The sequence below is a fragment of the Sphaeramia orbicularis genome, chromosome 16 (genome assembly GCF_902148855.1).
Source record: "Sphaeramia orbicularis chromosome 16, fSphaOr1.1, whole genome shotgun sequence".
Lineage (NCBI taxonomy): Eukaryota > Metazoa > Chordata > Actinopteri > Kurtiformes > Apogonidae > Sphaeramia > Sphaeramia orbicularis.
Window position 1 is genome coordinate 3,708,272 of NC_043972.1, and position 15,765 is coordinate 3,724,036.

The 15,765-nt window shown below is 36.4% G+C and overlaps 1 protein-coding gene across 4 annotated transcripts in view; it reads left to right on the forward strand.

The window, feature by feature from the left end:
- ano10a (anoctamin 10a) overlaps window positions 1-13,590 on the forward strand; it is a 109,889-nt gene extending 96,299 nt beyond the window's left edge. For 2 of the 4 annotated variants that reach the window (XM_030157381.1, XM_030157384.1), the window contains 2 exons: window positions 10,821-10,887; window positions 10,920-13,590. In XM_030157381.1, the coding sequence (XP_030013241.1) occupies window positions 10,821-10,887; window positions 10,920-10,973 (121 nt within the window). In that variant the 3' untranslated portion in view covers window positions 10,974-13,590. Of the gene's footprint in view, window positions 1-10,820 lie in introns of all 4 variants that reach the window. The other 2 variants (XM_030157382.1, XM_030157383.1) reach the window with 1 other exon arrangement.
- Window positions 13,591-15,765: the final 2,175 nt, after the last annotated feature.

Here is a 15,765-nt window from a genome sequence, read left to right on the forward strand (position 1 = left end):
TTTCATGATCTTGTAATTCAATAAAAAACAGGAGGACGACGCTCTTCCCCCTCATGTTCCTCAGCAGAATAATGAAGAGGCTTCTGAGCATGCTCGTTGGCTCGTACGCAGTGGGGGGTGGGGTGGGGTGGGGGGGGTATAGTTGCGAGGGGAACGTGCCCAGATCTCAAATGACCAAAGGAGACACTGGATCAGATGGAGCCACTGCCGCGGCTTCGCGTCACCTTCATGTTCGCCGCCACCTGAGCCGATCACTCACACTTTAATCCAGACTTCATGACACCGACGACAGCTTTTACAGCTTTACATTCGATGCCAGCGCCATGAATGCACCCAGGCCCAGTCAGTTTTAGTGTAAACTTTCACACAATCTGAAGCATTTTAGCTGAAAATGTTAATAAATGAAACCAGTTTGTCATTGGGATGTAAAGTTACGTTGCAGCGATCATCATTATTCATTTATCATCCAGCCTCGGAGCATTCAAGAACAATATCAATGTCAACACTTCTGTGAAAAGTGCTATATAAGTCAACTTATTTAATTACAGTATGTAATGGGATATAGATGTTAGAGAAATGATCTGTATCGATAGATAGATAGATAGATAGATAGATAGATAGATAGATAGATAGATAGATAGATAGATAGATAGATAGATAGATAGATAGATACTCCTTTTCGAGCATGTATAATTTCATTTCATTTGTTTTTTTTATTATTATTATTAATATTATTTTTATTTATTTATTTATTTATTTATTTACTTAGTCAGTTAGTTGTTTGTTTGCTTATCAATCATTTATGTACCAGTACTTATATTTTGTTGGTTGATTTTAGTTTTTTTTTCACTGTCTACATGTTCAAAATAAAGATTTCATTCATTCATTCATAGATAGATAGATACTCCTTTTCGAGCATGTATAATTTCATTTCATTTGTTTATTATTATTATTATTATTATATTATTTTTATTTATTTATTTATTTAGATGTTTGTTTGCTTGTCAATCATTTATGTACCGGTACTTATATTTTGTTGGTTGATTTTTGTTTTGTTTTTTCTCTGTCTACATGTTCTAAATAAAGATTTCATTCATTCATTCATTCACAGATAAATAGATAGATAGATATTGTAGTGCAGCAGCAGCGTAACAAGCAGTACAAATATAATGTAAGAATAAAAAATAGAACACAGGAGCACACATACTATACAAATAAATAATAAATTTGAAGTATAAAAACAGAACTAGTAGAAAATCTGGACAATTAAACTCTAAAGTGTAACAATAAACTCTAATGTGCAAAAGTGAAATGGAATTTTTCAACAAGATGGAGGTGCATAAATAATAAAGTGTATAATGAAATTTGGTTTGTGACCGGTCAAATATCTATTTATATCATCTAATGCAGGGATGTCCAACTCATTTTAGTTCAGTTCCACATTCAGCCTAATCTGATCTAAAGTGGGCCAGACCAGTAAAATAATACAAATAAGAAATAACTTATAAATAATGTCAACTCCAAAGTTTTTTTCTCTGTTTTTGAGTGAAAAAAAGCCAAATTCCACAATGAAAATGTTTACATCTACGAACCGTACTTGAACATAACATGAACAAATATGAACAACCTGAAAATTCTGAAGAAAAATAAGTGCAATTTTCACAATATTATGCCTTTGTTTATCATTTATACACACGCATCACAACTTACAGATCACAGTGGATCTACAAATACACAAAACATTTAGTAACAGGCAGAATATTGGTAACGTTCCACATATTTCTCTTAAGAAATTTCAGGTTATTCACATTTTTTGTAAAAGGCTAGTCTGTAAATGTAAACACTTTTTTATAATTTTACTTTTTTTTTTACACTACAGCAAAGAGAAAAAAATTGTAGTTTTCATTATTTATAGGTTATTCTGATAGTATTTTACTGCTCTGACCCACTTGAGACTGAATTGACCTAACATGAGTCGAACATCCTTGATCGTTAATATCGTCAGTGTAATTTCTGAATTTCACAAATTCATCCCAGGGGCCGGATTGGACCCTTTGGCGGGCCGGTTTTGGCCCCTGGGCCGCATGTTTGACACCTGTGATCTAATGTAATCTAATCTAGTTCTCTTATTCAACAAGTGGTGCCAGACACACCAAACCCCGCCCCTCATACGTATTGTAGCTTATTTTGACATCGATCCAGCTGATGTCATCATGTCTATGATGTCAGCGTAGACAGCATCGACAAATTTCACCCATTATGAGTAAATGGGGAAAAAAAGATTTTATAAATTCATAAAAAATTTGAACTTTGACCTACTTTCCTCAAAATGTAATCACATGTATTCTGGGTCACTGGCAACTTATAAACCTTATTTGGTTTGAATTCAACCAGTAGTTTTGCTGCTCGAGTGTAAACAAAGAAACAAACCGAACCCAAACCAATACTCCTAGCCTCCCCTTCTCCTGTGTTTTAGTGTAAAATAAAGAGTATAAAATAAATTATGACAATATTTATATATTAATGATTTGTAATGTGGATTACATTTTTATTGTTTTTACTTTAGTTTATTATTTCAGTTATATTGTATTTTTTAATTCTTTTTTTTTGTGTATTGTTCATTTCAGGGGAGGTATTCATATAAGCCTTCTTTTTGGCTTCTAACCTCTCCTGCACAATTTTGTTACTTGTTTGAATGTTGTTGTTTTTTCCATTCCTGTTTTTATTATGTGCAAATAAAAAATTAAAAAAAAATTCGCAAACTTTTAGTTCACAAAAAATGCAAATAACATGAACAACCTGAAATGACTTAAGAAAAATAAGTGTAATTTTAATGATTTGTTCAAATTATGTCTCAGTTTATCATTTACGCATGTGCATTACAACTTTACAGATCATAGTGGATCTACAAATACACAAAAATACAGGAACAGGTAGAATATGGTTAACGTTTTGGAGCTTTGAATTGGGACTCGTCTTTATTTAGAAGTTATTATGCTATTATTTTTGCTCACTTGAGCTTTAATTGGGCTAAAATTAATTCAACACCCTTGATTGTTCATATCTTCAAGGTAAATTTTTCACTTAAATTGATCCGGTGGGTCGTATTGGACCCTTTGGCGGTCTGGTTTTGACTCGTGGGCCTTATGTTTGACACCCCTGCTTTAACCCTTTCATGCACAGTGGTCACTCCAGTGGTCAGTTCTTCTCCAGCTGTTCTCTTGTATATTCATGGGTTTTGTTGTTTTAGTTCCATATCAGCCAACACAGTGGACGCTTCTGCACCATCCCATAATACACTGCAGTTCATACCATTACTGTAACTTTGCTGTTCTTGATAAACCTGATCTGCACTAACATGTTTCAGTGTAAATCAATTATTTGCTAGAATTTTTTTTTTTTTTTTTGCATATTATCTCCATGAAAAGATTAATAATTAGCCTTAGAATATGTTAAAATGTGAGAAAACATCAGATTTTATTTCATTGTTTTAATATCAATTTCTGAGATTAGGTTTTAAACACGTTTCTTTACTTCAAAAATTAAATGCATGGACATTTTTGTAACTCCATGAAAAAAAAAAAAAAACTATTTGATCATTGTTGTTGTTTTTTTCATGCCTATGGAGGAATAAAACACTCAAGAAAAAAATCTTAACTAAGGTTCTCATAATTAATGTATGAAAGGGTTAAAGGAACCTTCTATCTGTGACTTAAAGTGAGTTGACCTTTAACCTTTAATGTGACAGATAGTTTACCTGGACTTGAATTGGGCGATAAAACTGAACGAAGATGACAGATCCGGTGCCTCGGAGTCCAATGATGAAGAAACAATACACCATTCAAACCCATGCAGTCAGCAGCAATAACACACACACACACACACACACACACTCCATACTCACATTACCAGTGTTTCATACGTCACACAATTCACTTTCGCTTTAAGACCTGGGCGTCCCTCAGGGCTGGTCTAACGTCAGGACCACAGCACAGATTGTGACGACTCATTACTGTCACGTACGGCGCAGATTCCTCCACCGTTTGTGACACGTAATCAATGCAGACTTGTACACACACACATTCCCAGGCCTGCGTTCAGTGGAATAACCCCACCACGGCGTCCTCTAATGACAGTCCACACCCACAGCAGCCTGGCGTGTGTCCGTGTGTCGTCCATATGTTGGTCCTTTGTTTGTGACGCTGCAGAGGATGGACGTGCTGTTGTAATCCCAGTGTGTGACGGATCAGAGCAGGCCGTGCAGACTCTGCTTCCTCTCCTCTGATCGATACTGACATATGAGAAGAATGAGCTGGACATGCAGAGCACAGGCACAGGGTGGAGAACACAACAAATGAACACCACGGCTGAGAAATGTGCTTAAAACAGGACATTTATAGATAGATAGATACTTTATTCGTCCCATAGGGAAATTTACAGGTTCCAGCAGTATCCACAAACTTCAAAACAACAGTAGTAAACACAATAGTAAGAACACAATCGTAAAAAGAAGAAACTTTAACTTTCCACGAGGAGTCAGTGCAAAAGGAGACTGTTGTGCTTAGCGTCAGTGCAATGAATGAGTCTGTGCAAAGGATAAAGTGCAATGTAAACAATGCAATGTTTTAGCTTTTAATGTGAAGAAAAAAAGGACAGATTCACATCATATTTTGTCCAAAACTAAATTTTTTTTTTTTTTTTTTAATGAAATTATCAGTGTTTAGAATAATGAGCTATTAAGTTCTGCTAAAGATGTATTGGAATGTAGGGATATGAACTGAATATATTTACGCCAATGGGCCAGAGGACTTATGTGACCACTAGAGGGAGTAGTGAGTAGGGCTGAACGATATGGACAAAATTTCATATCTCGATATTCATGCCAGATATCTCGATATCGATACGTTACGATATGACTACGGGTTCGGTGAAAACCAAGCATTTTTCAGAAGAATACAAACATCATAATACAAAAGAATGTGGAAAGTGCAGTTTTATTTATAAGAACTCGCTGCCAGTCGTCAACATTAACATAAAGTACAATTTGTTGTGACTTCCAGAGCTGTACACGCAGGGTGAGCGCGGGGGAAATCTGTATCGTTTATATCGTTGCTTTTTCGATATTAATATCTTGAATGTTCATATCTAGATATAGATATGATAACGATATATCTTTTCCTTATATCTATCCTCCTCCTCCTCTTCCTCCTCCTCTTCCTCCTCCTCTTCTTCCTCCTCCTCTTCCTCTTCCTCCTCTTCTTCCTCCTCTTCTTCCTCCTCCTCCTCCTCCTCCTCCTCCTCTTCCTCCTCTTCTTCCTCCCCCTCTTCCTCCTCTTCCTCCTCTTCTTCCTCCTCTTCCTCTTCTTCCTCCTCCTCCTCCTCCTCCTCTTCCTCTTCTTCCTCCTCCTCCTCCTCCTCTTCCTCCTCTTCTTCCTCCTCCTCTTCCTCTTCTTCCTCCTCCTCCTCCTCCTCTTCTTCCTCCTCCCCCTCCTCCTCTTCCTCCTCCTCCTCCTCCTCTTCCTCTTCTTCCTCTTCTTCCTCCTCCTCCTCTTCCTCCTCTTCCTCTTCTTCCTCCTCCTCCTCCTCCTCCTCCTCCTCCTCTTCCTCCTCTTCCTCTTCTTCCTCCTCCTCCTCTTCTTCCTCCTCCCCCTCCTCCTCCTCCTCTTCCTCCTCTTCTTCCTCCTCTTCCTCCTCCTCTTCTTCCTCCTCTTCCTCCTCGTCTCACATTTTATGATCCAACTAATAAAATCACTTACTGCTCCTTCGAGACGTCAGAACAAATAAACGGTCTGGTTTCTGTCCAGGAGGAGGAGCCTGTGTTGTTGTTTTTTTTTTTTTTTTTTTTTATTCGTTGCTTTAATTGCTTCTTTGCGTTCCTCAGTCAGTTTGTGTTTAACCCTACAGAAGGAGTTTTGCGACTAAAGCCCTGCATCAGCACAAACCCCGCTCCGGATCAGTCCGTCGGACACAAACTTTAACAACATCCAGCTCTTGTGAAGCTCAGACGTAATTTGCCTGCTTTGCGTTTTGCCAGAAGCACGTTGGAATTAATTGATTCCAAAGTAATCCTGCTAAGATAAGCATCTAGGGAAGAGGGGAGTGTTTGAAGTCATTTATTTAAGAGCAAATGGAAGCGTGGCGTCCAACTGGAACAGCTGCTCATCTTCGTTCCCATCAGGGCTGTCAGTCATTTTAGTTCAGGTTCTACTTTCAGCCCAAATGGGTCGCACCAGTAGAAGAACATGACGAGTGGTTCCAGGCACAACAAGCCCCGCCCCTCACATGTATTGTAGCTTATTTTGGCATCGATCCAGCTGATGTCACCATGTCTGTATGTGCTGATGTCAGAATAGACTAATTTTGGCCATTATTAAAATTCATAAAAAATTTCAACTTTGACCTATTTTTGCCCAAATGTAATCGCATCTATTCTGGGTCACTGGTAATCTATAAACCCAGTTTGGTGTGAATTCAGCCAATAGTTTTGCTGCTAAAGTGTTAACAAAGAAACAAACCAAAAATAATACCCCTTGCCTCCCCTTTGGAGGGGTGAGGAAATAACATAAATAATGACAACTCCAAATTTGTCTCTTTGTTTTAGTGCAAAAAAACCCAAAACATTAAATTATGAAAATATTTAGCTGGAAAAAAAACCAAACACAATTTTAACAATATTGTGCCTCAATTTATTATTTATACATGTGCATTATCAGATCTACAAACAGGGCTGTGTATTGGCAAGAATCTGGCGATAAGATAAAAATCATAATACTAGGATCATGATACGATTTATCACGATGTATCATGATACTGTGAAAAAGGCAATTTTTCTTTTTTTTTTTTTTTTTTTTTTTTTAAAGACTACATCCTGGAAGAGTTGAATTACACCAGAAATCTGCACAAATACTAAACACATTTTTATTTGATCCCAACAGAATCTAATGCTACATCACTAAATGTTCCTGTGTTCAAAGTTTAATAATATTTTACAGACATTACAGTTTCAGATCCTGTTCAAATGTTCATATTCTATTAGTTCAGAACTAACATCAGAACAGGATTTGAGTTCAATCCCAACAAAGGAACTAACATTATTGAATAAAACAGTGTTAAATAATAATAAATAAATAAATAAAATATGAACAAAAAAGGAAACCAAAAAACAAAAATGAAGCTCCGCAATATCTGCATTTGAATAAATACCCCAAAATATCGATACAGTACTTTTTAATATCAGTACAGCATCGTGAAATGAAATATTGCGATATATTGCAGAACCGATATTTTCTAACAGCCCTATCTACAAAGGCACAAAACATTTAGTAACAGGCAGAATATTGTTAAAATTGCACTTAATTTTCTTTAAGACATTTCAGATTTTACATATTTGTTCATGTTATACACATTTTAATGCTAAAGGATAGTTTGTTGATGCAAATATTTTCAGAATTTAATGTTAGTTTGCAGTAAAATAAAGAAAAAAAATGGAGTTGTCATTATTTGTAAGCATAATTTTTTTCACATTAAACCAAGAAGTAAATTTGGAGTCATTATTTATCGGTTATTATGTTGTTATTGTACTTGAAATCCCATTCTTCTATATGTGGAACCTGAACTAAATGACTTCCACACTGTTAAAACTGTTAATACTGTGTTTTCAGTGTAATTTTTATACTTTGTAAATTCACCGTGTGAGCCAGTTTGGAACCGCGGGTCATATGTTTGACACCTCTGAGGTACACGGTCAGTGTTTCCATGTTGACCTGATCTCCGTGCCCCTCTCACCTTGTGGAAAAGCCCCGCAGACGGACGGACCCGGGTGTTTTTACAGCTGTGACAGGATCAGATCTGGGTCTGGGATCAGGTTTTTGCTTACACTGGAACTCCAGCCCGTCCCTCAGACCGCGTCAGCAAACCGGGACAAACAATACCTGGACGCCATTCCAAGGTCCAGCCGGTCCACGACAAAGGCCGCGAGTCTGAGTCCGTCCAGACCCCCACCCCCCCCCACCCAGATCCACAGAAGGATGTTTCCAAAGCAGGAGTTCATGTCATAAACAGAGAAAACACGGATGGAACTCTGAAAACCAGTAGCATCAGACACAGTTTGGACCAGATCCATGAAACACCTGCTGTTCTGAAAAGTAAAAGAACACACAGTCTGTTCCTCTGGTATATTAGTAGAACTCAAACAGGGTGAGTGTTGTTTTTAACCAAACATTCACACAGTTCAAGTTTTTCATTTGTCTGAACATGTGTTTCATGTGTTTCACCCTCTGGTCTGGAACTATCGCACATTTCAGCAGTTATTTATGAAGCAGAAAAGCATTTTGTTCAAAATGACACTGACAGAGACAAAAACAACACGTGCAAATCACAAACAAATAGGAAAGTCGTCACATGTACATCTACACACATTACAGACTAAAAATACTGTACCTGCTCCGTTTAAATGTACCTCTGCTGACAAAGACTTGATTACATTTCCATCTTTATTGGCCAGGAGGCTTCTATTGTTAAAGTGGAAATCCTCATCTACACCAACCTTCTCAAAATGGATCAAGGAAGTACTTTATTTTCTCAAACTGGAAAAAATTCATTTGACATTAGCTGGAGCCTCGAAGACTTTTGAAAAGACATGGACTCCTTTTCTGATCGATGTGAATAGTGCAATCTGTCATGTTTCTCTTGACTGAGTATTTTGATATACAGTTTTTGTTTGTTTTTTTCTTTTCTGTAATATTAAGTGATTTTTTTTAAAATTTATTTTATTTTATTTTTTTTAATAATAACCACAATATATTAAAAATGACAGAAAAGGTGCTTGGCAACAACATGTCCAGTTATTTATTTTTTTTCCTGTGATGGGAGTAAACAAGGCTTTGCAGATTCTCAGTTAGTTCCCTCTGACGTGAGGGCCTGGAGCAGCTCACTCCCATTCAGCTTTGGAGATCCACATCATGTAGTTTAATCTGTGTCTCAGTTCTTGATTCCTCGCCAGATTCTCTCCCATCCAGCTCTTAAACTTACCCCCCCCCCACATCCAGGTGACATCCCCACAAATACATCCATATACATACAGATACAAACAAAACACCAACAAAAAAAAAAGGACTCAAACCAATTTATGTTGATCATTTTGGTCATATCACCAACATTTTGGACCTCTTGCATAAGGAAAAAACAAACAAAAAACAAAAAGTCCCAGCGGTCAAACTGTGGGCACTGAGAAGACTAAGATGGCAGTAAAAGAGTGAAGAAGACAAAAAAAATGCATTAAGTAAAAACAAGAAGTCAGGAAAAAGGCAAGTTCCTGATATGATTTATAAACTGTGACCAGGTTCTATCATATTTATCCTCTAACCCGCAGACTGTATACCTAATTTTTTCCAGGTCCAATCCCAACATCACCTCTCTAATCCAATGAACATAGGCAGGAGGGTTCTTCCCCTTCCAGTTCAGTAATATCAGATGGCGGGCATGTCTTTTCTGTAACATTTAAAGTGGAAATTTTGTACTTCTATTTTGTATTTTATTTATTGTTTATTTATTTGTTTATTTTTTATCTTTCCTGTGATTTGAGGAGATGTGTGCTGGGGGGGGGGGGGGGGGGGGGGGGATTTGTTCCGCTTGTTGTTTGTCTGTGATGGACTTTATGTCTGAACTATGTTCTTTTTTTTTTTTTATATGTAAAAAACAACAAAAACCAATAAACAGAAGGTAAAAAAAAAAAAAAAGAATAAAAATACTAATTATTTTTCGAATAAACGCAAAAGAAAAGACGAGCACAGGAAGGAGCTTCATCTTCTTTCCCCTACACCAGGGGTGGGCAGTTCAGTTTCCTATGGGAGCACATGAGAAACTTTGACAGTTGTTAAGGGCCGGATCAATATACTTGCAGCTCTCCTTAATATCTCTCTCTCTCTCTCTCTCTCTCTCTCTCTCTCTCTCTCTCTCTGTCTCTCTCTCTCTCTCTCTCTCTCCATATATATATATATATATATATATATATATATATGTACTTTACGATAATGCAAAAACAGTAAATGCAACAATACAATAATAAAATGAAAATGTGGAGCACAGAATACAACTATTTCATGAATATTCACAAAAAGACTTTTGAAAATGTGCAAAACCAGCTGCACATTAACTTTACATGAAAAACTATGAATGCATCCAGCTTTGTTTGTTTGCACATCACAGTTCCTTTTCTTTTTCTTTACCTCTGACTTCAGTAAAGAAAGACTTACAAGTCCATGTCTTGTTAAAAACTCTACATTTGGAATCAATCTTTCTTTTTTTGTCGTTAGCTGACATCATCATGAGCTGAAACTGACCAACAAACCAATCAGTGCATAAGCTTTATGCAAGTACAGGAAGTATGTGGGAAAAAACGGTCAATTAGCAGATCCTTCAAAATAAAAGCAGTGGCGTTGTATTTGTTACGTCTGTTATGATGATACGTATGTGCATTGACTTTTAATTTGCCAGTGACCTCATGTGGGCCAGTTAGGGGCCGCATGTGGCCCCCGGGCCTTACAATGCCCAGGTCTGCCCTACACTGTCAGATACATGAAAACATAGATTAGACTTGTTTTTTTTTTTACATCATGTTGCATCTTTTATTTTATATTTTATTGAAGTGTTAAATCTCTTACCAACATTTTCCAGAACTCCTCTACTGTTTTAACTCAGAAAATGATTGAAAGTATCTCATTACTGTTCTTATATTTTACTCTTTTGTTTGAGATATTGTTGATTTTCTTTTTTTTTTTATCTCAGCTCTTCTCTTTGTTCTTTTTCTTGTGTGTTTTCAGAAAATGCTGGAGGCCTCGGAGCTCAGTAAAACTCTGTAGCGAAGACGAGAGGAAGACGTACAGATACTGACCGACGACTTTAACCATCATCATCCACCGTACCGTCTGCATCCGAACAAACCCAAAACTGTGGACTCCTCTGTTTACCTTTAGTTTCCTTCTGTCACAGTTTGAGCTGCGTCACTATCAGAAGTATTAACACCGGTGTATTTATGACACGTACTGTATTAATGAGGCTTTATTTTGGGATGGACGATGGGAAATAGTGTTAAAATCACAGGAGAATGCTGTACACATATAAAATATACTGTAGCAACTGTAGGTTTTCTATCTAAAACTGTATTTATGTCAGGATTTTCTGCTCTGAAGTCACTTTGGGTGGAGTTTGGGTTGGTATGAAACTGTAATTCTGGGTGAAGTTCCACCTGCGGCTCAAAAGTAAAAAGAAAAACAACGATGGTGGAGGTTTGGTTTAAGCAGCGGAAGATTTCACTGTTAAATTTAGCAATAATTATTAGCTTGAATGACGTCTAAATACGCAAAACAGAATTTAACTGAGCAAATAAATGCCTCGTCCACACTAATACGGATATTTTTTCTGTCATCCCCAATTTATGTCCTCATTACTTTTTTTTTTAATTTACAGATAATACTGTATGTAGCAAATGTAGAGGCTTTAATCAAATTAAATGAAGCAGCATCGACAAGTTAAGGGTTAAATTTAACTTACATTGAGGTTTTTAAGGTGGTTTAGGTGGGGTTTTTTTTGTATCATACACACAGAATGGACTAAAAAAGTCAGAATATTATTTAATATTTATCCAATATTTAACCTTTAGCTTTGATTTACACCTGGATTTGATGTTTCAGGTGCAGCTCCGTCACATAAAGTAATAACAGATGTGAGCGACACTATCGGATCCAAATAAACACATAAAATTCACAGTTTTAGTGACTTAAACGGCTGTTTACATGTGGAAAAGAGGAAGAAATGTGGACGCAAAATGTTCGTTTGAAATATTAACATTAGTGTGGATCAGACTTCAATCCAAAACCAAACCTTTGTCTACAGAATATGGACAAAAATACTGGGACACGTCATGTATTCCTGTTGATTAGAAATATTATCACGATTAAAATGTTAACATAAATAATTATCATGATAAATGTCAAAAATAAATATTTATTTTACATTTCGAGGCTGATTGTAGAAACCAGACAGTTATTTTCGGGTTAAAATGGTTATTAATGTACAAATATTTCAGAAATCTACAGGTAGAACGTGTAGAACTATTACAATGATTTAAAAATAATCAATGTTTAGTCAAAGTAAAAATAAGTACAGGGGACAGTTTAGGTGACAATGTAACAAAATTAGCCCTAAAGACAAAATTGAAATGTTTTTTGCAATATTTATCACAGTATAAAATTATGATATTTGTCATTATCTTTTAGCAATAAAACACCTGAATTTATTATGTCCCAATACTTTTGTCCATATAATGAAAGTTATTTTTTTACATTTTAGGTGCAAAAAGCCGCAATAGTTATAGTTACATGTGCAAATTAATGTTACTTGATTGTTTTTTCCTCGTGTAATCATATAAACCAGAGTTTAAAAAAAATATATATATATATTAAAAATGTTCACTTTGTCATAAAACACACTTTACTTCAAAGACAGGAGGGAAGAAAATGAAAGATTTTTTTTTTTTTTTTGCTAAATATCTATTAGTGTGAACAGGACTAAGAAAGCTCTAATATATGAACAGAAACACAATGATTTAAGATGAAAAACTGGGAAAATATCTACATATGCAACTAGAAAATAAGAAAATAAAATAAAAACACTTGTCAGAATAAAGTCGGAAAATATTGAGATAAAACCCAGAATTTTATGAGAATAAATTTGAATACAAAGAGTCATAGGTTTACAAAAATAAAGCTGTAATAGTTTGAGAATAAAGTAGTAGTAGTAAAAAAAACAACAAAAAAAAAAAACCCTCATAATTTAATGAAAGTAATGTCGTACTTTTATGAGATTAAAGTCTTAATATTATGAGAATAAAGCCAGAATTTAAAAACAGGTGGAAAAATATCATAATTTACAAGAATAAAGTTGTATCCACTTGTTGCATACTGGAGAACTCGGAACATTTTGTGAGGTTCTACTTTCATTTGTTGTTTACGCAACAAATACTAAGACTATTAGCCCCGCCCACCAAATACTGAGCCTGTTAGCCCCGCCCACCATCAACACATTAGCATTAGTCGTCCGCTCCAACAGAACTAAAGTTACTGCTGCGCTTGTTTGGCTTACAATTTCTAAATTATAACTTTTTTATCACACTATTGCAAATTTATTTTCAAAATATTACAACTTTAATCGCATAAAAGTATGACATTATTTTCATTAAATCGGGATTTTTTTTTAACTACGACTTTATTCTCAAAATATTACAACTTTATTCTTTTAAATTACGGGTTTTATTGATATTTTACAACTGTATTCTCATAAGTGTTTTTATTTGCTTATGTGGCTCTGATACGCCATCGCAGAACCACAAAAGTCCAAATAAAACCCTAGTATTTATATTAGGATTAAATATAGGACTGAATTCTTGGAATATTCGGACTTTTTCCCATAAAAATGTAATGATTCTCCACATGTGTCAGGTTTTATCAGATAATCTGACGAGTGAATACATTATTAGTCAGGAAATTAAAAAAAAACACTCCAGAGTAAAATAAATTAGAGTTAATGAAGTTAGTGTTGATGGAATATGAGCATTCGAGTGATTTGTGACATCATCAGGTGTGAAGCTGCTCAGGCACAAGCCCCGCCCCTCGCACGTATTGTATCTTATTTTGGCCTCGATCCAGCTGATGTCATCATGTCTGTGCCTGTGCTGATGTCATATCGTCGCCTCCACATATGTGACAAGTTTGAAGTTAAAGTGAAATGAAATGGATGTTTTTATAGATGTTTGAAATTTGGCCATTAGAGGTAAAGGGAGAAAAAAAATTACAAAAATTCATAGAAAAATTTAACTTTGACCTATTTTTCCCCAAATGGAATCAGATCTATTCTGGGTCACTGGTAATCTATGAGCCAAATTTGGTCTGAATTCGACCAATAGTTTCGCTGCTGCAGACATTTGAAATTTCGTCCTGTAATTAAGTCAGTGGGGGAAAAAAGATTTTAAAAATTCATAAAAAATTTGAACTTTGACCTACTTTTCCCAAAATGTAATCAAATCTATTTTGCGTCGCTGGTAATCTATAAACCCAATTTGATATGAATTTGACCAACAGTTTTGCTGCTGCAGACATTTCAAATTTCGCCCCATAATAAGTAAATGGGGGGAAAAAAAGATTTTAAAAATTCATAAAAAATTTGAACTTTGAACTTTACTTTCCCAAAATGTAATGACGTTTGTTCTGGGTCACTGGTAATCTATAAACCCAATTTAGTTTGAATTCAACAACACATTTTGCTGCTACAGACATTTGAAATTTTGCCCAGTATAAGTAAATGGGGGAAAAAAAAGATTTTAAAAATTCATAAAAAATTTGAACTTTGACCTACTTTTCTCAAAATGTATTAAGATCTATTATGGGTCACTGGCAATGTATAAATCCAATTTGGTATGAATTCAACCAATAGTTTTGCCGTTACAGATATTTGAAATTTTGTCCAGTATAAGTAAATGGGGAAAAAAAGATTGTAAAAAAATTCATAAAAAATTTTAAATTTGACCTACTTTTCCCAAAATGTAATTAGATGTATTCTGGGTCACTGGCAGTCTATAAACCCAATTTGTTAGGAATTCAACCAATAGTTTTGCTGCTACAGACATGTCAAATTTTGCTCATTATAAATAAATGGGGAAAAAAAAGTAAAAAAAATTCATAAAAAATTGAATCTTGGACTCAAGTTTCCCAAAATGTATTGACATCTGTTCTGGGTCACTGGTGTTCTATAAACCCAGTTTGGTTTGAATTCAACCAATAGTTTTGCTGCTAAAAAACCAAACCAAAAACAACAGCCTTCACCTGTCCTTCAGGGGGCGGAGTCAGAATAAACGTATGAGAGTTTGAAATGTGCACATGCATGCGTCGGTGTTTCAGCTTCATCTGAAAGAACCGTCAGATGTGGATGGAAGCGTGCTTTAACACCGCCGTGCCTTCAAATGCAGACGTGTGTTTGTACTGGAGGTGGTGTAGACGCCTGCAGGTACCGGCTCTGAAACAGGTCCGGAATGTTCTGGGGACGATAAGAGACTGAAGCCCGCGTGTTCTGAAGCCCGCGTGTTCTGAAGCCCGCGTGTTCTGAAGCCTGGTGTTCTGAAGCCTGGTGTTCTGAAGCCTGGTGTTCTGAAGCCCGCATGTTCTGAAGCCTGGTGTTCTGAAGCCTGGTGTTCTGAAGCCTGGTGTTCTGAAGCCTGGTGTTCTGAAGCCTGGTGTTCTGAAGCCTGGTGTTCTGCTTCCATTTGTGAATAAACCTCTGACCTACAGGAAGACGCCGTGTGTATGTGCAGGTTTTTGTTTGTTTGTTTGTTTGTTTGTTTGTTGTTGACTTGGTAGACGGATCCGGCCTCTGCAGACCATCTGGTCCTGAAGCATCCGGGTCAGTTTCAGCTGAAGCTCCTGGGTGTCATGTAACAGGTGAATCACCGCCGGCTGCTTTTCAACACCTCCATGACCTGGATGTTTGACGGAGGCCGATCCAGGATTTAAGGCGGTCCAGGACGGGCACAGGTACAGGTTCTGCACCACACTGCATTCAGTACGAAAAGAAACGACTGCAGCTCCTTCTGGACTCACATGAACCCTCTGGTGTCCGGGTGTGCCTTTTATGCACACTTTGCACTTGGTGTGAACCCTTTCATGCACAGTGGTCACTCCAGTGGACAGCTGTTCTCCAGCTGTTCTCTTGTGTGTT